The sequence below is a fragment of the Lithobates pipiens genome, unplaced genomic scaffold (genome assembly GCF_037356315.1).
Source record: "Lithobates pipiens isolate NorthernLeopardFrog02 unplaced genomic scaffold, aLitPip1_a1.2 Scaffold_16, whole genome shotgun sequence".
Lineage (NCBI taxonomy): Eukaryota > Metazoa > Chordata > Amphibia > Anura > Ranidae > Lithobates > Lithobates pipiens.
The window spans coordinates 155058947-155082540 of record NW_027507748.1 but is presented as its reverse complement, the minus strand read 5'-3'; the positions used below and the strand labels follow the sequence as shown (position 1 = coordinate 155082540).

Genomic DNA, 23594 nt, shown 5'->3' with positions numbered 1-23594 from the left:
ATTTCAAACTCTCACACGCCACTGACAGAGAAGCAAGAGCCGACACACAAGCTGGGGGGAGCTGCAACGCATTTCCATGGCCCGCCTCCATCATCAGCGGGTCAGAGCTTGTATATACAACAGCTGTCCTCATGGTATCCCATACTAGCCCTGTATGCTGTTTGCAAAACACCTTGATGTAAAGCCCCATACACACTGTCAGATTTTCTGCTGATTTTTGTCTTCAGATTTACCAAAACCATGTAGTGGAAGGGCCTGCTTGATTGCATACAGATTGAAACTCCTAAGGTTTGACCTCATATTATATGGTTTTGGTAAATCCGAAGGAAAAAATCAGCAGAAAATCTGATAGTGTGTATGGGGCTTTAGTGTATTTGGAATAAAGTGCAATTGTTTTTTACTCATATTAACCTGGCGCCCTCCCTTTTTTGTTTTTGACTGTAAAAAGCCTGATTGGCTTCTTTTGCTGCTTCTCCACCTCCAGGTTGATTTCTGCTGTACGGTGGATTGAAAAAGGCTTATACCAAGTCAAAGTCATGTAGAGTGCTTAAATTGCCTGCATTTACAAATATATATTGTATACAAATATACATTACTGAGGTATTAATGAATGTAGATCCGCAGTCCTTTCTGTCTTTTACATGTGCTGTGGAATTCAGCATTAAGTGATAGAACATGAGAAACGTTCAATCACATTGTAGCTGGGTTGCAAACATTCCACATAATTCAGCAGTAGAGCTTCAAGGCCAAACAAGAAAGTAATGAAATCACCCTTCAATTGTCACTTCAAGCTACCGTGCTGTAACCTTACCTCCCCCAGTCTACAAAGGCATATCTATATACTCTTGTCAGTAAATGAGATTTTTTGGATACAAATGTGTGACACTCAAATGATATATCAAAGAAATCATAATCTGTGCTTTAGCGCAATATTGTAAAAGCAATCTGTGCAGAACATGCCCACTCTTTTTATACTTTTAAATTACATACTGTAAACGTAGCCACGTGACTGAAAGTAGAACTATAAGCAAAGCTTTTTTTTATCATTCCAGTAAGGGAAGTTTATAACCTCTGTTAGATTTTTTTTTTTCCCGCCATCTGTGTCCCATTGCAGAGATTTCACTTCACTTTCTGCCCCATATCCAAACAGGAAGTGAGAGGAAATTCTAGCAAATGAAGGGGATTCCTTGGGGACCCTCAGGTCACCAGAACTAGTGTCCCCATTAGATTTCCCCTCTATTACTTTTTTGGGGACAACCCAAAATGTGGGATTTTCTTTTACTTTCACTTTCAATGATAATGGTAAACAGGACAAATAGAGAGGATGAATCTCCTTAATGGGGGCAAAAGCAGCAATAAAATATGACAGGTGTTCTAGTCCCTCTCCACTCTACTTAAAACTAATAAAAAAAAAATTTGCCCTTAGAGCCCTTTCACACCGAGCTGCCCCGGGCGTCGGCGGTAAGTGGCGCTATTTTTAGTGCCGCTTTACTGCCGTTTTAGCGGCGCTATTCTGCCACTAGCGGGGGGTTAAAAGCTCCCGCTTAGTAGCCGAAAAGGGGTTAAATCCACCCGTAAAACGCCACGGAGCTGCGTTTTGCCGGCGGTATCGCAGCGCTGCCCCATTGATTTCAATGGGAAGCAGTGGTGGAGGAGCGGTGAGTTCATTGCTCCTTCACCGCTCCAAAGAATCTGCTGGCAGGACTTTTTCTGACGCCCTGCCAGCGCACCGCTCCAGTGTGAAAGCCCTCCGGCTTTCACACTGGAGTGAATGGAGCCGCTTTTTTCAGGCGCTATATAGGCGCTATTTTTAGCGCTGTGGCGCCTGAAAAACACTGGCAGTGTGAAAGGGGTCTTAGGTATACTTTAACCACTTCAATACCACTTTCCCCCCTTCCTGCCCAAGCCAAATTTTTCCGCTGTCGGACTGTGAATGACAATTGCGCAGTCATGCTACACTGTACCCAAACTAAAAATTTATAATTTTTTTCCACAAATAGAGCTTTCTTTTGGTTGTATTTGTTCACCTCTGGGGTTTTTATTTGTTGCTAAACAAATAAAAAAATACCAATTTTTTTATTTATTTATTTTTTACGTATTTCTTTGTTTCTGTTATAAAATTTTGTAAATAAGTACGTTTTCTCCTTCACTGATGAGGCTGCACTGACGGGCACTGATAAGACAGCACTGATGAGGTGGCACTGATTATGTGGCACTGATGAAGGGCACTCATAGGTGGCACTGATATGCAGCACTGATGGGCAGTCATAGGTGGCACAGATGGGCACTCAAAGGTGCCACTGAAGGGCTGCACCGATGAGTACTTATGGGTGGCACTGATGGGCATGAATGGGCACTGATAGGTGGCACTGATGGACACTGATAGATGGCACTGATGGGCATCATTGATATGGAGGCACTGGCAGGCATTGCTAATGGGCACTGACTGGCATCATATGTGGGCACTGATTGGCAACCCTGGTGGCCATGGGTGGCATCCCTGGATATCTGGTGGTCATCAGTGATGGGCATCCCCAGTAGCCATGGGTGGCATCCCTGGTGGTTCTGGGTGGGCATCCTCGGGAGAGGGGGGGGCTGCGCTGATAATCAATCAGCACAGACCCCCATGTGAGGAGAGCCATCTATCGGCTCTCCTGTACTTGCGTGATTGGACACAGCTGACCATGTGGTAAAGAGCCTCCGTCAGAGGCTCTTTATCCAGATCGGAGATGCGGTGTGTCAGAGTGACACACAGCACCACTGATCGCCACGCTGCGCTCCACCGCGGGAATGAGCTGGCTTGTTATCCTAAACACATCATATGACGTTTGGTCAGGATAACTCAATCACTTTGCGCACATCATATCGCTATATGGCAGGCTGGAAGTGGTTAAAATGAACCTGTATTACAGTTTAAGCTCTAAAAAAAGATTTGCATTTTTGTGTTGTGAATTAATATGCATTGGGGTAAAGCATCCTATTTATTTGGAATAAGCTGAAAGCTTACAACAACCCAGGTGTTATCATACCTGTAACATTAAGACCCCTTTCACACTGGGGCGTTTTTCAGGCATTTTTCAGGCGCTTTAGCGTTAAAAAAAGCGACTGTAAAGCGCTTGAAAGAAGCCTCATCTGCAATACCAATGTAAAAGCCAGAGTGCTTTCACACTGAAATCCCTTTCACACTGAGGCGTTTTTCAGGCGCTTTAGCCTAAAAAAATAAAATCGCCTGAAATAAGCCGCAACTGCAATCCCAATGTGAAAGCCTGAGTGCTGTCACACTGAGGAGTTGTGCTGGCAGGGCGTCCAAAAAAGTCCTGCAAGCAGCTTCTTTGCAGCGCTTTTGGAGCGGTGAATACACCGCTCCTAAAGTGCCCTTTCCCATTTAAATCAATGGGAAGCGCCTGCAAAACGCCTGAAAAGCGCCTGCAAAGCGCTTTTGGCAGCGGCGCTTTGTGGGTGCGTTTAACCCTTTATTTGGCCACTAGCAGGGGTTACAAGCACCCAACTAGTGCTCGAAAAACGCTAGTAAAGCGGCGCTAGTTTAAGCGGCGCTTTAACAGCGTTTTTTGGGCGCTGCCAGAGTGAAAGGGATCTCAGTGTGAAAGCACTTGGGCTTTGACATTGGGATTGCAGATGAGGCTTCTTTCAAGCACTTTACAGGCGATTTTTTTAAAGCTGAAGCGCCTGAAAAACACCTGAAAAACGCCCCAGTGTGAAAGGGTTCTTATTTCAATAAAGCACACCACCACAATGCTAAAATGCTCATGCCTTGTGGTGCCCTAGCAAGGAGCGTTAGAGTGGCATATAAAACAAATGGCAGAGTGCTTCGTTTTGTGTTTTACTGTCTGTTGCCATGAGTTAATGGTATGAATTGGCCCTAAAAATGAAAAAACCTGCTTCACAGGAGTTGCTACAAAACATCACTTGCATAAACCGGAATATTTTCAGTAGACATAGGTCAATTTTAAAGCTGGCTACACAATAAAAAATTTGATTGCATAATCTCCTTTAGATTGACCAGGAACTAAATAGTGGAAAAATACTTTTTTAATGGCTATAAAATGAATGGATTGTTTGGATAGGCCCCCCACACTGCATATTTGTTAAAGCAAATTGTACCATGATCATACTAGGAAAGGTTTTGGTTTAGGCTTTGTTCATACCTATGCAGGTGAGACAGAGCATACTTGTGTTTTTGCTTGTTTCTGTGCTTCGCTTTTGATTTAAATGGGCCGCCCTATGAGCACTAAAGAACAGCATGACCATCTGGAAAAATCGCAGTACACCAAAATGTATGGTAATTTGTTGCAATGCATTTCCGTGCACAAAAACTTGTGTCTATTACTAGATTGCTTCGCCGTTTTTAATGGCACTGTCATACATCTGCAAATTGATTGTAAATTCTCCTTTATACAAGAACTATGTAGTGAAAAAGTCTTTCTCGATGGCTATAAACCAGGATTTTGTACGTGTTCCCACAACACACAAACGTGAACTCTTCTTTTTCACTTTATTGTCTGTGTAAGTAAGAACTCACTGATTTCACTTTCTAATTCTACAAGAAATCAGTGGCTTAAAAGTGTATATAAATCCTAACAAGAAAACTTTTCTTATTTACTCCAATTTTGGTTTACTGAACCCAACACAGAGGGCTGATTTACTTTTTTCCAGTGCTATCCAGTGTCATGCGTTGACATGCACTGCATTAAAGCAGCGATGAAAAATGAATAGGCTACCAACGTACTCTAACATGCTTGAAAATCACATGAGCCTTTTCTTCTAATGCAATGCACTACTGTGCATTACTGGGTGTTGCAGTGTACTACAACATGCATTCATTACCTTAGTCTGCTGAGGTGCCATTCAAACTAAATGGCATTGTAATGTATTTAATGTACCTACTCTCCTTCTCCCTTCTCCCGGTATGCCTTAGTTTAGCAGTACCGAAAGCATGATCATAAACAAATAGGGGTGAGACCTGTATTCCTAAATAAAGTGGAGTTTAAGGTAAGTATACAAATGCCATTTTCTTTATCATATAATTCAGGACACAGGAATTCACACTGTTGGGACATCCAAAAACATTCTAACTATGGGTTGTGCGATGGCAACAAAAGACAGACCCACAACATAACTTGGGACTGCCTGCATCCGAAGACTGCCTGACCATACAGCCGAAGCTGGTATAAGATGGGGCCTGAACATCCACCTGGTAATATTTAGAGACTGTGTGAACACAAGACCAGCTGGCAGCCTTCAAATCCGGAAAAATTTAGCCTGATGCTGAAAAGCTCAAGATGCGCTTCTTGCAGATCTAGTAGAGTACACCTGGGTAGGAAAGCCATAAGACCATAAGCTTACAGTAGAATTCTCAGATATATCTAACTACTACTTAAACTGCTCCCAACCCACTCCTAGCACCTATACTATCTAACCTGTGTTAAAAAGATGTAAATACTTACCTATTTCCAGGCCGCTACCATCATGTGATCTCCCCTGTGTCAGCTAGCGACCAGCTACAGGGGAGAGGAGAGAGCACCTGGCAATGGCTGGAATACCTGAGTGGTGAAGTCACCCATAGGCTTACTATGGCATATTTCTTGTAGGCCCTCCCCCCCCTCCCCTGAAGCCGCTGCTAGCTCACACAGGGGAGCCGATCGTATGACCTGACTGGAGTGGCCTGAAAATAGGTAAGTATACAGATCTTTCTTCCACATTTTAGTTAGTATAACTGTTAGGAGGGGGAAGGAGCAGTTTTAAGATTAGTTAGCTTCATCCCAGAATATTACTTTAAATGATGATCTGCCTAGGACAGGATTGTTTCTACCTCTCATGTCCTGGCGAGACTTCTGATTAATCCCTGATGGTTGATGTACGTCACTGGCATTGTCAGACTGAATCCTGATCTGATGACCCTCCAGTCGGGATCTCCAGCGTTACAGGGACAACCAAGTCACTTAAAGTCCCAGAATTGTGATCAGAAGATCAGATTTCGCAGACATCCAAGACTGTTGCACTGGTAAGGTGTCAAGCATTCTTACTCAGCCCAACATGATGGCATCCATTTTAAAGACTTTTTATAAGACCAGAAGGACTTCTCCAACTCCAGCGCAACACCCTGACCTGGTGGCTTAGACACAACCTAGTCTTCAGTACCAAGTAAATCAATCTGTCCACAGACTGAAATGACTTGTCCCATAATGAGAGGATATGTTGTGTTGCAGGTGTCTAAAGTGGTACTGGAGATAATAGGACTACCTAAAAATAGGTTACCATCAGCCACATAACTCTCATGCAGAAGCAGAGATTTGGGTAACTTCTTAATTGAAGAGTCCGAGCCTGGAAGTAGAGTTTGACGTTTCTCATGTGGAGGAATAACTCTGGCTTAAGCTGTTTCTAGGAGAAAACCCAGATATTCAATGCAATAAGTCAGTTCCAGCCAGGGGCGGACTGACCATTCAGCCACTCGGGCACTGCTTGAGGGCCCCGGGCCACTAGGGGCCCCATCAGGGTTGACACCCTCAGTAAAGCCAGGAACAGTATGTAAAAATCAGTTTTTTTTACATCTGCCTCTGAAATGTCCTTACCGACATCCTTTTGAGATTATAGCTGCCCCACCTCTCCAGTACCTTCTCAGCCAATAGAAACATATCTGTGTATACTGTGTGTACATGTATGTGCAACCTGTGTGATTGTATACTGTGTGTGTGTGTTTGTGTATAATGTGTTGCCCCATAATCTCTGATTGCCCGGGGGCCCCATGAGTTGTCAGTCCGCCCCTGGTTCCAGCGCTGACTTCTGAAGGTTTAGGACCTAGCCGAATCTTTATGAGGTCTGGGTGGCTTAATCTACACTGTCAGCTAGAACCTGTGCTGACTGATTCTTCAACAGCAGGTCATCCAGATAACCCACAATGGGTGTGTCCTTGGAGCATATCATGGCCAGCACATGGTCCAGGACCCTGGTAAACATTCAAGATGCAGTGCTTATGGCTAAACAAGCTGGAAGTGCTGGGAACCCACAGCAAAGCAAAGTAATGCAGGTATGCATACTTGATTTTCAAAGAAGACAGAGAGGGGCTATGACTAACCTAGTGGAATTCAGGAAGGATTTCTGTGCTCAAATCTACTGTATGTTGTAAACTTTAGAGTTTTGAGATCCATAATATAGATTTTTGGTTTGTAAATTGGAGACCTGGAGTGGAACCTCTTAAAAAGGTTTCAACACAGATACTAGGGCAATGACCCCATGCTCCAGAAGACCTGCAAGGGCTATGATACAGGCAGGTTGGAAAACATGAACTGGGGAGGAGGAGGGGAACATAACTATAGCTTGCAGCACCTGGAAACCACCTCTGCATCCAAGCATCTGAGATGCTTATTGTCCAAATGTTTGCAAAAACTAACACATGCCTCCCCACTTTGGAAAGTGGGAGTACGCCCTTATGCTGAAGAAGATTTGAGGGGAAGGGTTGGGGTTGGGAGGACTTGGAAGTCCAGGGTTTGAGAGAGAACTGGGTGTCAAGCAGACTGTTCCTAGCCTCTGATGAGGACTGAGCCCTAGGTTTCTTCTTCTGCTGGGATGAATGGGTACCCATGGCATCCATGATAAGAGACATTGTTCCTCAAAGGGCATGCATAGCAGACTTTTTTTATGTCATTTCTGAAGTCCAACAGTTCAGACATAGAGTTCTCTTTAGCTTAACTGACAGGAGAAGCATACTGTAATGACGGATAGCAACCAATCCTTTCATGGGGCCTTATGCCAGTATGCTAAAATTTGGCAGACTAGTGTCATGGTCAGGACATGTTGTAAAGCATGGCCTGTTAGAGAAACAAGGTTTTGAAGAGGGCCTCCAATCACTTGTTGTTGGGGTCCTTAAAGGAGTTGTAAAGGCAGGTTTTTTATCTTAATGCATTCTATGCATTAAGATAAAAAATCCTTCTGTGTGTAGCAGCCTCCCCAGCACCTCCTAATATTTACCAGAGCCCCATCTCTGTCCAGCGATGTCCAGAAGTCCTTTGGCCATCGGGGGCTCTCCCTCCTGATTGACTGAGACACAGCAGTAGCCATTGGCTCCCGCAGCTGTCAATCAAACTCAGTTAGCCAATCAGTAGAGAGAGGGGGTGGGGCTGAATGGAAGCTCCGTGTCTGAATGGACACACGGAGCTGCAGCTCAGCACGGGTGCCCCTATAGCAAGCTGCTTGCTGAGGGGGCTCTCGACAGGAGGGAGGGGCCAGGAGCAGCAATGAGGGACCCAAGAAGAGGAGAATGCAGGCTGCCCTGTGCAAAACCACTGCACAGAGGAAGTAAGTAAAACTTGTTTGTTATTTTCTTTTAAAAACGAGACTTTACAATCACTTTAAACAAACTGTAGCTGCATCCTCTACAGGGATCATCAAGGCTTTGAGACAGGACATTGTTGGATTCACAGCAAGGGCGGGACACTTTTTAACAAAGTCCCCCACAAATGGGTACATGGCTGCAATCTGGGAGGAGTGAACAGCTTGTCAGGGTTCTTCCTTTTTCCAAAAAGTATGACTGTGATCAGTGAGTGCACCAGAAAGGTCTTGGCAGTCTTATGGATCCTAAAAGAGACAAGAATGACGAGAGCACTGGTAGAAGCTGCAGGCTGATCTTCAAGTCTTAAAATAGTGCAAACTTTGTCAGTGGCCCAAGACTCCTCTGGTGTAGCATCATCCATTAAAAACCCTTATAGACTGCCTTAGCCCTTGTACACACGGTCGGAGATTCCGCCAATCAAATCCGTCGGAGTAATTCAGACGGATTAATTCCGGAAGAGGTCCGGAAGTGATGTTGCATACACACGGTCGGACTAAGTTGTCGGAAAATCCGATTGCACATAAAGTGATGACGTTATTTCGTTACGACGGGACTACGTTCAGGCTAGTAGCCAATAGCTTTGGTCTAGGAATTTGATCTGAGCATGCGTGGCACTTTGTCCGTCGGAATAATAGGCTACACATGATCGGAGTATGTCCGATAGGAGCCTTTTGTCGGAAGATTTTACCGGCAAGTTGGAAAACTTGGTCCGTCGGATATTCCGACGGAAACAGTCCGATGCAGACAACACACAGTCGGAATATCCGACAAAACGGTCCGATAGGACACATTCCGTCGGAATCTCCGACTGTGTGTACAAGGGCTTAGACAGTTTTGATTGGCTGAAGGTTCACAGGCTAATCTGAAAGTTGCAGTTTGGCTAATATAGACCTGCATGTCTGTGGTTAAATCCTTCTTTGAAAGAGCCGAGGAGGGGGATACCCCTGATGGAGCTAGAGAAGACTCAGATAATGTCATAGACTGAAGCAGAGGGCAAAATTTCCGGCTGACAGAGATCAATCGACGATAGCTTGCAGTTGGATTCATAGCAGCAGCAGGGAGATGCTTCCTTAGTGCTAAATGGTGGTTACTCCACCAAGCACTCACTCCCTTAGCGCTTCCTCTTCCACAGTAAATTTACTGATAGTGGCAATTCCAAATTGCACAAAGCAGCTCTAGTAGGATTTAACCACTTGCTTACAGGGCACTTAAACACCTTCCTGCCCAGACCAATTTTCAGCTTTTGGTGCTCTCACACTTTGAACGACAATTACTCAGTCATGCAACACTGTACCCAAATGAATTTTGTGTCCTTTTTTTCCCACAAATAGAGCTTTCTTTTGGTGGTATTTGATCACCTCTGGGGTTTTTATTTTTTGCGCTATAAAAGAAAAAAGACCAAAAATTTTGAAAAAAAACGCATTTTTCTTTGTTTCTGTGATAAAATTTTGCAAATTATATTTTTTTTTTCATAAATTTTGGCCACAATTTATACTGCTACATATCTTTGGTAAAAATAACCCAAATTAGTGGATATTATTTGGTCTTTGTGAAAGTTAGAGAGTCTCCAAGCTGTGGTGCGAATCGCACAAAATTGATCACACCTGATGTACTGGTGGCCTATCTCATTTCTTGCGACCCGAACAAGTCAGGAAAGTACAAATACCCCCCAAATGACCCCTTTTTTGAAAGTAGACATTCCAAGGTATTTACTAAGATGCATGGTGAGGTTTTTGATGTTGTCATCTTTTTCCCACAATTCTTTGCAAAATGAAGATTTTTTTTATTTTTTTTTTTTCCTCACAAAATTTTCAATATAATAGGTTATTTCTCTCACGTGGCATGTGTATACCACAAATGACACCCCAAAATACGTTCTGCTACTCCTTCTGAGTATTACGATACCAAATGTGTGAGACTTTTACACAGCCTGGCCACATACAGAGGCCCAATATTGAAATAGCACCATCAGGCGTTATAGGAGCATAAATTACACATCTTATTTCTCAACCACCTATTACAGTTTTGAAGGCCCTGGAGCACCAGGACAATGGAAATGCCCACAAAGTGACCCCATTTTGGAAAGCTAACACCCCAACGTATAATCTATGAGGCATAATGAGTCGTTTGAATGGTTCATTTTTTTCCAGAAGTTTTGGGAAAATGTGGGAAAAAAATGAAAACGCATTTTTTTTACGCAAAGTTGTCCATTTATAAGATATTTCCAACACATAGCATGTACATAGCAAAAATGACACCCCAAAATACGTTCTACTACTCCTCCTGAGTATAACGATACCAAATGTGTGAGACTTTTACACAGCCTGACCACATACAGAGGCCCAATATTGAAATAGCACCATCAGGCGTTCTAGGAGCATAAATTACACATTTCATTTCTCAACCACCTATTACAGTTTTGAAGGCCCTGGAGCACCAGGACAATGGAAATGCCCACAAAGTGACCCCATTTCGGAAAGCTAACACCCCAACGTATAATCTATGAGGCATAATGAGTCGTTTGAATGGTTCATTTTTTTCCAGAAGTTTTGGGAAAATGTGGAAAAAAAATGAAAACGCATTTTTTTTAAGCAAAGTTGTCCATTTATAAGATATTTCCAACACATAGCATGTACATAGCAAAAATGACACCCCAAAATACGTTCTACTACTCCTCCTGAGTATAACGATACCAAATGTGTGAGACTTTTACACAGCCTGGCCACATACAGAGGCCCAATATTGAAATAGCACCATCAGGCGTTCTAGGAGCATAAATTACACATCTTATTTCTCAACCACCTATTACAGTTTTGAAGACCCTGGAGCACCAGGACAATGGAAATGGCCACAAAGTGACCCCATTTTGGAAAGCTAACACCCCAACGTATAATCTATGAGGCATAATGAGTCGTTTGGTGGTTCATTTTTTTTCCAGAAGTTTTGGGAAAATGTGGAAAAAAAATGAAAACGCATTTTTTTTACGCAAAGTTGTCCATTTATAAGATATTTCCAACACATAGCATATACATAGCAAAAATGACACCCCAAAATACATTCTTCTACTCCTCCTGAGTATAACGATACCAAATGTGTGAGACTTTTACACAGCCTGGCCACATACAGAGGCCCAATATTGAAATAGCACCATCAGGCGTTCTAGGAGCATAAATTACACATCTTATTTCTCAACCACCTATTACAGTTTTGAAGACCCTGGAGCACCAGGACAATGGAAATGGCCACAAAGTGACCCCATTTTGGAAAGCTAACACCCCAACGTATAATCTATGAGGCATAATGAGTCGTTTGATGGTTCATTTTTTTTCCAGAAGTTTTGGGAAAATGTGGAAAAAAAATGAAAACGCATTTTTTTTACGCAAAGTTGTCCATTTATAAGATATTTCCAACACATAGCATATACATAGCAAAAATGACACCCCAAAATACATTCTTCTACTCCTCCTGAGTATAACGATACCAAATGTGTGAGACTTTTACACAGCCTGGCCACATACAGAGGCCCAATATTGAAATAGCACCATCAGGCGTTCTAGGAGCATAAATTACACATCTTATTTCTCAACCACCTATTACAGTTTTGAAGGCCCTGGAGCACCAGGACAATGGAAATGCCCACAAAGTGACCCCATTTTGGAAAGCTAACACCCCAACGTATAATCTATGAGGCATAATGAGTCGTTTGATGGTTCATTTTTTTTCCAGAAGTTTTGGGAAAATGTGGAAAAAAAATGAAAACGCATTTTTTTTACACAAAGTTGTAAATTTATAAGATATTTCCAACACATAACATTTACATAGCAAAAATGACACCCCAAAATACGTTCTACTACTCCTCCTGAGTATAACGATACCAAATGTGTGAGACTTTTACACAGCTTGGCCACATACAGAGGCCCAACATGCAAGGAACACCATCAGGTGTTCCAGGGACACATAGCATGCACATACCAAGAATTACACCCCAAAATACATTCTGCCGAGAAAAGAGTAAACAAAAGATTACCTGTGGTTTTAGCAGCACAGTTGTCCACAGGATGTTAGCACTGGTCCAGGCAGCAGACAGGGACTTGGTCAGCAAAAATGAACACAATTTTCCAGGCAACAGGCAGGTATACTGTCCATAGTCAATATTGGCAGCAGGCAGGGATACTGTCCATATACAGTCCAAGGTCAGTGCAGGCAGAGATCGTCAGCATTGCCAAAATATTGGTCCTGGTAGTAGGCAGGAACATGGTCCATCCATGTTGTGTGGTCAGTTCATGCGACAGGCAGAGGCATGATGGTATAGGTCCTACAGGCAGCAGGCAGAAGTAGGGCCTTGTTCAGGACAGAATGGGGATAGGGGTAGAGGCTTCTCCCACCCAAATCTCTTTGAAGCCTCCGAGTCTCCAGACCCTAGGAATGAGAAAACAAAGGAAATTGTCTTCTTCATCCAAAAAATCAATTCTGGAGCCCCTCACATATGTGAGACCCCTGTTATGAATCCCACTAGTCCACAGAGGGTACAAGATCAGTCCAAGAGGCAGGCAAAAGGCATGGTCAAACAGTCCAGGGTCAGTTCCAGATCAGGCAGAGGTATGTACAGAATCAGTAGGCAGAAGCATGGTCGAATAATAGTCCAGGGTCAGTTCCAGATCAGGCAGAGGCATAAACAGAATCAGTAGGCAGAAGCGTGGTCGAATAACAAGCCAGGGTCAGTTCCAGATCAGGCAGAGCTTTGTACAAAATCAGTAGGCAGAAGCGTGGTCGAATAACAAGCCAGGGTCAGTTACAGAGCAAGCAGAGGCATAAGGGGTTTGAAGGTAAATGGCAGGAAGTGAGGGTTAGGGTTACCATACTTCACTAATAATTCACTAAAGTATGGTAACGGCGGAAACAGTCACCTATGCAGAGGCCTGGTTGGGAAGGGCATTCGGCACAATGATAAGTGGTGTCTCTTCTCACTCCTCGTTTGCTGCACACCCGACATTTTTTCTGATGTCTTCGGCCTGTTGGTTTGGGAGGGATTTTGTCAGGAAAGTGGCGTTCAGAGAGTCTGCTAATTACATCGGATCGAATGTTTTGTGGCGGGCCGTTGGGGTATATAAGGGCAATGGTGATTTCCTCCTGGTAGCCAAGGAAGGGTATGGGTCTTTCTGTGGACTTACGATAAATGACATATGTATTGTATATGGCCAAATTAAAGAAATAAATTGCAATTTTTTTATACCACTTGTATGTTCTTCTCATGGCAAGATAGGGTTCGAGCATCTGGTCGTTCAAGTCGACACCCCCCATGAACATGTTGTACTCATGGATACAAGTGGGTTTTTGTATTGGGCCATCCCTCCTGGTGATCTCAACAAAAGTGTTGTTGTGGATCGAAGAAAGCATATAGACATCCCTTCTGTCCCTCCACTTCACAGCCAAAATTTCCTCGTTCCGTAAGCTCGCCGCTTCGCCTTTTCTTAGCCTTTTGTTGACGAGGCTTTGAGGAAAGCCCTTCCGGTTCGTTCGTACGGTGCCACATGCTGGAGTTTGCTTTCTATGGAGATTGCGGAACAGGGGTAAACTTGTATAAAAATTGTCCACATAGAGATGGTAGCCTTTCTCCAGGAGTGGGTTTATGAGTTCCCAAACAACTTTTCCACTCGATCCGATGTATTCGGGGCAATTAGGGGGATGTAGCTGGGTGTCCTTCCCTTCGTATACCATGAAGGAATATGTATACGCTGTGGCTCGGTCACACAACTTATACATCTTCACTCCATAGCGGGCCCTTTTGGAGGGAATAAATTGCTTTAGCCCCAGCCTGCCAGAAAATTTTATCAGGGACTCATCCACACATATGTGTTGGTCTGGGGTAAACAACTGGGGGAAAATCTGAGAAAAATAATTTATTAGTGGCCGAATTTTGTAAAGTTTATCAAAATTTGGGTCATTCCGGGGAAGGCACTGGGTATTGTCGTTAAAGTGTAGGAATCTCATTATCGTTAGATATCTGTTCCGGGACATTATTGAGGAAAAGATGGGCATGTGATAGATGGGGAGGGTTGACCAATATGCACGTATTTCATTTTTATTGTTTAGTCCCATACAAAATGTGAGGCCCAAAAAATTTTTAAACTCCTCCACTGTTAGGGCTCTCCACTCGTAGGGACGGGCATAAGAGGACGTTGGGTTACTTTGAATAAATTGTTGGGCATATAGGTTGCACTGGACCACAATGGATTCAAGCAAGTCCTCTGTAAAAATTAGGTGGAAAAAGTCCATCAGGGAAAAATTTTGTGTGTCCACCTGGACTCCTGGGTTGGCAGTGAAAGGGGGAACGTTGGCTTCTCCTGAGTTAGGAGGAAGCCACAAGGGGTTCTGGAGGGAATAGGGAAGGCTGGCATGGGACCTAACCCTTTGGGGCCGAGTTGACACCCCACTGGTACGTGGCCTTTGCCGAGGTACTGTGGTGCCGGTGGATGGCACTGGGTTGCCGGTGGATGGCTCTGCGGTGCTGGTGGATGGTACCGCCTCCTCACCAGTGCGCCTTCGTCTGACGGGCGGACTATCATCTTCCTCCTCTGAGGCTGTCATGGTACCACTGCTGAGGACAGGCTCGTAGTCCACGTCAGAGTCACAATCTGAATATGAGGAGGAATCCGAAGCGGAAACCTCCCCGTTGCTCTCGTCGGCTGCAAGGATATCATATGCCTCCTCAGCTGAATACAATCTTTGTGACATTTTTATTGATCACAAATGGCACTGACAGGCGACGCTGATGTGGCAGGTGACACTGACAGCACTGATCACAGGTGACACTGACGACACGTGGCACTGACAACACGTGGCACTGGAGGCAGATGGCACTGGAGGCAGATGGGGCTGACAGATGGGGCTGACAGATGGGGCTGACAGATGGGGCTGACAGATGGGGCTGACAGATGTGGCTGACAGATGTGGCTGACAGATGTAGCTGACAGATGTGGCTGGCAGATGTGGCTGGCTGGCAGATGTGGCTGGCTGACAGATGTGGCTGACAGATGTGGCTGACAGATGTGGCTGGCAGATGTGGCTGGCAGATGTGGCTGGCTGACAGATGTGGCTGACAGATGTGGCTGACAGATGTAGCTGGCAGATGTGGCTGGCTGACAGATGTGGCTGACAGATGTGGCTGACAGATGTGGCTGGCAGATGTGGCTGGCAGATGTGGCTTGGAGATGTCACTGGGGCTGGCACTGGCAGATGGCACTGGCTATTTGCTCTGGCAAATGGGGCTGGCAGATGGCACTGCGGCTGGCAGATGGCACTGGCACTGGCAGGTGGCACTGGCACTGGCGGCACTGGCGCTGACGGCACTGGGGCTGACGGCACTGGCGCTGACGGCACTGGCGCTGACGGCACTGGGGCTGACGGATGGCACTGGCGCTGGCACTGGCGGCACTGGCGCTGGCGGCAGTGGGGCTGACGGCAGTGGGGCTGACGGCAGTGGGGCTGACGGCACTGGGGCTGACGGCACTGGCAAGTGGCACTGGCGCTGGCAGGTGGCACTGGCGCTGGCAGGTGGCACTGGCGCTGGCACTGGCGGCACTGGCACTGGCGGCACTGGCGCTGGCGGCACTGGGGCTGGCGGCACTGGGGCTGACGGCACTGAGGCTGACGGCACTGAGGCTGACGGCACTGGGGCTGACGGCACTGGGGCTGGCAGGTGGCACGTGGCACTGGCAGGTGGTAGGTGGCACTGGTGCTGGCACTGGCGGCACTGCTGACAGATGGCACTGGGCTGACAGATGGCACTAGGCTGACAGATGGCAGTGGGCTGACAATGGCAGTGGGCTGACAATGGCAGTGGGCTGACAGTTGGCACTGGGCTGACAGTTGGCACTGGGCTGACAGTTTGCACTGGCACTGGGGCTGACCGATGTTAGCACAACTCACAGATCCGCTCTCTCTCCTCACACGCTGTCTCTGTGTGAGGAGAGAGACACGGCAACGGGAGATGATCTCATTTGTTTATATTTGAGATCATCTCCTATTGGCAGCTGTGATCGCTCTGTGAACGGCCGCTTTGATTGGCCGTTCACGGCGATCTGTATTCGCCTGTCTCCCGGAGACACGGCGGATACAAAACTTCCGCGATGCGCGCCGCCGGGGGCGCACATTGCGGAAGTAAACACAAAGCCGTCCAGGGACGACCGCCCGAACGAACCCGCCTGCCCCACGGCCGTAATTCGGCTATAGGGCGGGCGGGAAGCGGTTAAGGCATAGGGTAGGGATATGTAATTAGCGGACCTCCAGCTGTTGCAGAACTACAAGTCCCATGAGGAATAGCAAAACCCTGAAAGCGACAAGCATGACACCCAGAGGCAGAGGCATGATGGGACTTGTAGTTTTGCAACAGCTGGAGGTCCGCTAATTGCATATCCCTGGCATAGGGGATATGTACCTAAAAAACTTCAACCAAATTTTGAGTATGTTTCTCCAACAGCCTGCTCCTCTCCCCCCACTGCTGCTTCCCGTTTCTATTACCAGTAATTTTAGTGTAGTGGTATCTGATGCTCACTAAAACTGTGAAGTTATGCAAATTGCACATACATTCTGCCTCGTGTCATACACCCTGCACTCCTCTCCTGCACATGATGCTGGCTGTCATGCCTCTCCTCTGCAGCACCTACCGATCATTTCCATACCCTTCACACAGCGATCCTACAAATACTTCCGGCTATCATAACCTCCAGACTCCTTTCATGTATGTACTGCTCTCTACCATATCCTCTGTACTACTCTCCTGCACATTTTGTCTACTTTCTTACCCTCAACTCCCCTTTCCTGCACATACTGGCTAATATCATGCCCTTCGCACCTCTCCTGCACATAGTGGAAACAAAGCTTCCAGTACTCCTCTTTAGCACATATTGCCTTACATAAGTTAGCACATACTAGCTTCTGCTACTCCTTTGCTACATATTGGACATTCTCATACGCTCTGCACTTCTCTCCTGCACATACTACCACTGTCATATCTTCCATTGCTCCTCTCCTGCAGATAGAAAACTTTTTAATTCCTCCTTCATTACAAAATTTTACACATTATTTCTTTTTCCTATTAACACTTCTGTATGTAAAACTCTTATTCTCAATATAAAATAAACTCAATAACAATATATAATAAACTCAATATCCTTGATTTCACCAACACTTTTTTGCTTATCTATATATAAAATATATTTGATGAATGCTTCCAGCAGAACATCTTGTTGTCTAAAGACTGAAGACTCACCTGCTGGATAATATGCACTAGGATATTGCATGGAGAGTGAGCTTCCATAATTCTGTACAGATTCCATCATGACAGAGTGACCTTGTTGGACATGAAGAGAAGTGGCAGAGGACTGCAGTGTATATGCAACTTGAGTTGGAACTTGCTGGATGAGAGGAAAAAAGGCTGGCCTTTCTGGGAATGGTGATGGTGAATGGTGAACACTTAAGTACCCTTGATGAGGTCCGAATGAACTTGGCAACATTTTAGTAGACACTGGCATATCAACAAACTCTTTTATAGAAGATGCAGAATGGCTTTGGGATACCGGACCAGCATAGGGATATAGAGAAATATTTTCTTGCTTAGGAAAATGCTTATTCTGTTCCAATGGCATTAGACCTATAGATCAGAAACAACAGAAATTAGATAAGTCAGGTAATAAAAATATTAAACTTATGAAACAACTCCACTTAAGCATTCCTCTTTTGTGTGTAATTTTTTTAAATCATTTTTACTTTGGGGTCATACTTAGGGAGGTGAGGGACGGGGCAAGCCCTGCTAACTGTCATCCGTATGCAATAAGATCTCTTTAACAGCCAGTAAGGGCAAAGCCCAGTTGACTGCCACCCTCTGACCAATGAGAGTGCCTCAGTGGCCAAAAAAGGCAATCTGATTGAAGAGATGAATGACTGCTGATGGTCATGCCAAATTAAAAAGCGATAATGCAAACCTGTAGTAGTGGTAAATCAATGGCCACCTACCTTTTCCAGTGTAGGATAAAGAATAAATCAGGTCTCATAGCTTCTTAAGGGGAACATAACAGTATGCGTTAACAAAACACAATAGTTAAAATGTCCAATAAACCTACTTTTCTCAAATTTGGAACCCATGTCAGGCTTTATGGGAGTCTGTTAGAGAGATTTATCCTCACTTCCATTTCTGCTGACAATGTTTTACCAGTCAAAAAGTGAGGGTAAAACTGGCCATATCTGGATCGAAATATGGCAAGTTCAGCTGGAACAGGCCTAGATATGATCCATTTGTGGGCAGGCTGATTGTACCCAAGTTGATCCATCAACTAACTTGGGTATTACCAGTCTTTCTGAATTTTTGCATGCGGCTATAGCTGTTAGCAGCAGTCATTGGGTTCTGCCGGCCAGGAAGTCTCCCCTGCCAGCAGAACACAATAGCATTGCAGGAGGCATTCCCCCATCAATACTGACTGTGTTGATGGTGGAATTGAGCAATTTTCTTTCCTTCCACCCATGGTGGAAGAAAGAAAATGATTTTATCTATGGGCTGCTTTACTTTTCAACAGTGACACAGACAAAAAAAAAATGCTTTAATAGAGTAGGGGAAGTTTAGAACTCCTGGTAGATGTTTATTTCTGTCTGTATCCTTGTCATAAGTTATCCCCCATTATCTGTTTGGTGAAACCATTGTCAGCAGTAGAGGAAGTGGGGGTAAATCTCTGTAAGGCTCGATTCACATCTATGCATGTTGCATTTGAGCGTTTCTGCAGTGCTTTTTGTGGTGTTTGTCTCCTTTTTGGACATGTGTTTTTACCGTAATTTTACTGAGATGTAAAAAAATTTTTACCCTGTATAAACCTGGTTGCTATGGAGGGGACCGGGAAGCGGGCCGCCATGTCCTTAACAACCAATGAGTCAATAGCTGTCAGTAGGTTTCCCTGCTGACAGCTGATTGTAAAAAAAAAGAATTGCCAGCTAAAAAAAATTGTGAAGAAAAAACAGTGTGGGAACCCCCCAGGTCCATACCAGGCCCTTGGGTCTAGTATGGATTTGGAGGGGACCCCAAACAAAATAGGGTGGGGTGGGGTGGGCCCCCGTGGGCCCCCCCAAAATCCATACCAGACCCTTATCCAAGCATGCAGCCTGGCAGGTCAGGAAAGGGAGGGGATGAGCGAACGCCCCCCCCCCCGAACCATTTCAGACTGTATTCCCTCAACATGGAGGAGTGGGTGTTTTGGGGCATCCCAAAGCACCTTGCCCCCATATTGATGGGGACAAGGGCCTCTTCCTGACAACCCTGGCCGTTGGTTGTCAGGGTCTGTGGGCGGGAGGCTTATCGGAATCCGTGATCCCCCTTTAATAAGGGGGCCCCGTATCCCGGCCCCCCACCCTATGTGAATGAGTATGGGGTACAATGTACCCATTCACCTGTGAAAAAAATGTAAAAAAAAACAACAACACACAAGGGGTAAAATAGTTTATTGCACAACTCCGGGGGTCTTCTTCCATCTTCGGGGGTCTTCTCGCCGGACTCCTCCGCTATCTTCTGCTAGCTCTTTTACTAGCGGAGGAGCCCGGTTTTCTTCTTTGCTGCCGCCCTCTTCTTCCGACTTCGGGGGTCACCGCAACCTTGTGGCAAACACTTGCCATGCAGTTGTGGTACGTTAGTTAAAGCCGAGCTCCTTTAAGGACTCGTCCACTGCTTCTCTTGAACAATTGGCACTTTTGAGGAGCGGGGGTGGGGTGGAAGCGTGTACCTGATTTTGATAGATACCCGCTCCGACCGTCTGGGCGATCGGAGCAGAAGTTCTTCTCCATCCTCCCCCACCCCCTTTCAGTCTTATGGAAAACGTAACAGGATCCAGAAGACTGCATTCACCATTTACGATGAGCATCACTGCTCGCACAGGCACAGTGGGCACCCAGCTGTGACAGCTTGTGCCAATAGTGAAGATACTGGCAAATTGTGTCAAAAAAAACAACTGCGTTGGAACTGTGTGGTGTGAACTGTAAGCAAAAACTGATCTGGACTGTATCCGGGGTGCATTTTTGTGGTGTGAACTGGTCGTAAAAATGCATGCACAGTGTTTTCCATGTATTCCAATGGCTCTAGTTCACAACAGGGCAGTAAAGTTCCAGTCAGTTTCTGCACCAGAAACTGACCTGGAACTGACTGCATTGATGTAAACTAGAGCCAAAGAAAGATTTTCTCCACCTGTTCTGGTGACAACTCAAGGTTTTGAATTTGTCCTCACCTACAGTCCCAGCTATTGCAGTTACAAGAAAAATAGAGACACTCATTCCTCCTAAAGCCTTTGTCATGTTCTTCATCAGTTCCCCTTCCTGCCATCTTGGGGCCACTGCGTGGTGGTGGAATGCCAGAGCCAAGTCGCAAGTGCAACCTTTCCAACCCTGGTAATTCCACCACTGACCTTATTTTTACTAGGGGCGTGTTGGAGGATGTAATGGGGCACGCTGGAGGATATACGGGGGCACTTCCAGAGTGTCCCATTACATCCTCCTCCAGATTGCCCCCTTGATGCCTCTGGAGTACACCCCTACAGCCTCCAAAGTGCCCCCTGACATCATCCGGAGTGCCCCCTTAGATCATCTAGAGTTCCCCTCTTAGGCTGGATTCACACCTATGCAGTTTTAGTGCTTTTTGCATTTTGAATATTTGCACTAGAGTCCATTTAACATGGTTTCCTATGGAACATGATCTTTAGCGCAAATCTGCAAAACTGCATAGGCACAAATCCAGCCTAAGTGCCTTCAGAGTGCCCCCTTACATCACCCAGGGTGCCCCCTTATCCTTCTCCAGAGCTTAATCTAAATCTGCAATTTAAGCTGTCAGTATGAGCAATGTAAAAGTCCAGGCACTCACCAATCACCTCCTTTTCCCAGTGTTATTGTGGGCTTCAGCTCTCAGGGAGGCAAGCAAGTGCAGATATTGTGTACAGGGGGCCGCCTGCAACTTGCAAGCCGCCAGGCTGGCAGTAAAACACTTTTAAAAATTGTCCTTGCTGGTGACTCAGAACTGTGCATGTGCAGTTCTGAATTTAGCTGATTAGCGTACCGCCGAGCTCGGTCTCTACTTGTGTGGCGGGGAGTGTGAATATAAGCCACGCTCCGCTGCCTATTCCGAGCCTGGCAGTTCTCTAATCGGCTACTTCCGAAAACTGCACATGCACGGTTCAAAGACACTGAAAGGACATTTTCACAGGTGCTTTTCTCATTTTTACGGACAGGAGAAAAGAGCCTGTTAACATTGCCCCAGACACCTAGCTGTCTTGGGGCCCCCCACAGTGGCGGAACGCCAGGGCCCGGTCGCAAGTGTGACCTGTGTGACCCCGGCAGTTATGCCATTGCCTCACATGTTTATTCTCTCCTCTGATGAAGCAGTTCTGAGCTCAGCATTTGAGAGCTCTCGAACCTGCGCTGAAGGTGAACAATAACTGCTAGGCGTCTCTTAGCAACGCCCTAACTACCAGTTAGGCTTTATGAGGTACCAAAATGGCCTATAATTATTATTCAACTTCAGTCAGAGCTGCACCATTTGTTTTGATCTACAGATGCCCCTTATGTGCATAGACAGTTCTTTCAGTAAAGCAACCTGGATCTGACCTTGACTCTTTGCCCCTCTTTGCTCTACCACTTGACACGGAAGTATTCTCGGGTATCGGTTTTGAGGCCTGGCGTTCCCTGTAAACCCTGCTGCCATCTTTGCCTTGTTAATGTTCGTCAGTCTCTTTAAATTGAACAGAAGCTCTGGATGATCTCTGTGGAAGAAGTCATTACAGAAGTGATGAAGACTGCGATCTCCATCTCCTAGGCGCCCCACATGGTGACCGGAATCGCCAGATGCGAACCCCAATTTCCTGAAGCCGTACAGGTTGAGCTGACGGATAAAGCTGCCAAAGCTGGTTACCTTAAACATGTCCTTGGGCACAGGGATCCCTCTGCGGACGAGTATCTCGGCCTCAAAAAACTCCTGATCGATGACAATCCCTTCTCCGCGCGGGTCCCATCGCATAGAACGGTAATGGGGGTCATTCACAATTCGCCATAGCTTGGCTGGAAAACAATGGGGGCTCATCTCAGCAGGGAGGTTACAATGCTCTACAGCCATTGGAAGGGCCTCTACATACAATATAGATAATAGCACCAGCTGAACCCCTTCTAGGCACCCCAGATATTTAGTTTGATCTCTCCTATCAGACAATCTATAATTTCTTCTTTTATGATATCTATTTTCCTAGCACACCCCAACAGATGTTGGCAGATGATCGGGTCTTGTAGAAGGTGGAAGCAGCGGAGATCCTTCTCATAACATCTATGACGATCTCTCCTTACTGCGTCACGTTCCATCGGAACTGTCACTGCCGTCCCGCCCCTCTCCGGGCTCCAACCTATCGGCTTCGAGTGGGCGTTTCCCGCTACGTCACCTTTAGCCCGGCCCACTCGAGCAGCCGACGTCTGTGGGCAGCTGGAGGGAACGTGGAGGAGGAACGTGGAGGAGGTTGCGTTGTTCCCCATAGGCGGGCATAGAACGTTCTAGGAGAACTGAGGCTGAATGGGAGACATGAAGCTGACTTCCAGTGCGGAGGGTGAGCTCGGCTTCCTTCTTTCTACTCACTGACAGACATTTGTTTTATACTTTATTGAGAAGAAAACAGTGTGCGATAATTCACACAGATGTCCCTGCTATGTATGTGTGCGAGAGGAATGTACCATAATACATTCCTCTCACACACATTACACATACATAGCAGGAACATCTGTGTGAATTATCGCACACTGTTTTCTTCTCAATAAAGTTTTGTTTATTTAATTGACCAACTCCATTTTGAGCCAATTCAGACATCCCTCTCCTACATGTAAAAATCTGCATTTTTTTTTTGTTGCTAGAAACTGACTTAGAACTGCCAAATATTATATATATTTTTTTAAATAGAGGCCCCAGAGAATAAAACAGTGAGTGTTGCATTTTTATGTTACATTATTTGTGCCGCAGTTTTTCAAATAAATGCACATTTGTTCATTTTTGGAAGGAATACATTTTAATATATTTAAAAGCACAAAACACAATATAATACCCAATTGTACAATATAAAAAGATGACGTTACCCTGAATAAATAGATACCAAACATGTCATGCTTTTAAAATTGTGCACACCCGGGGAAGGACAGCAAGCTACAGCACCTTAACCACTTGCAGACCGGACCAATTTGCTGGTCAAAG

The 23594-nt window shown here is 45.5% G+C and overlaps 1 protein-coding gene across 1 annotated transcript in view; it reads right to left on the bottom strand.

Moving 5' to 3' along the window:
- The window catches only part of HSF5 (heat shock transcription factor 5), a 39055-nt gene extending 16387 nt beyond the window's left edge, over positions 1–22668 (bottom strand). The window contains exons 1-2 of the mRNA XM_077484430.1: positions 21977–22668; positions 17619–18002 (exon numbers count right to left, since the gene is read on the bottom strand). Coding sequence (XP_077340556.1) covers positions 17619–18002; positions 21977–22481 — 889 coding nt within the window. The 5' untranslated portion in view covers positions 22482–22668. The remainder of the gene's footprint in view (positions 1–17618; positions 18003–21976) is intronic.
- Positions 22669–23594: the final 926 nt, after the last annotated feature.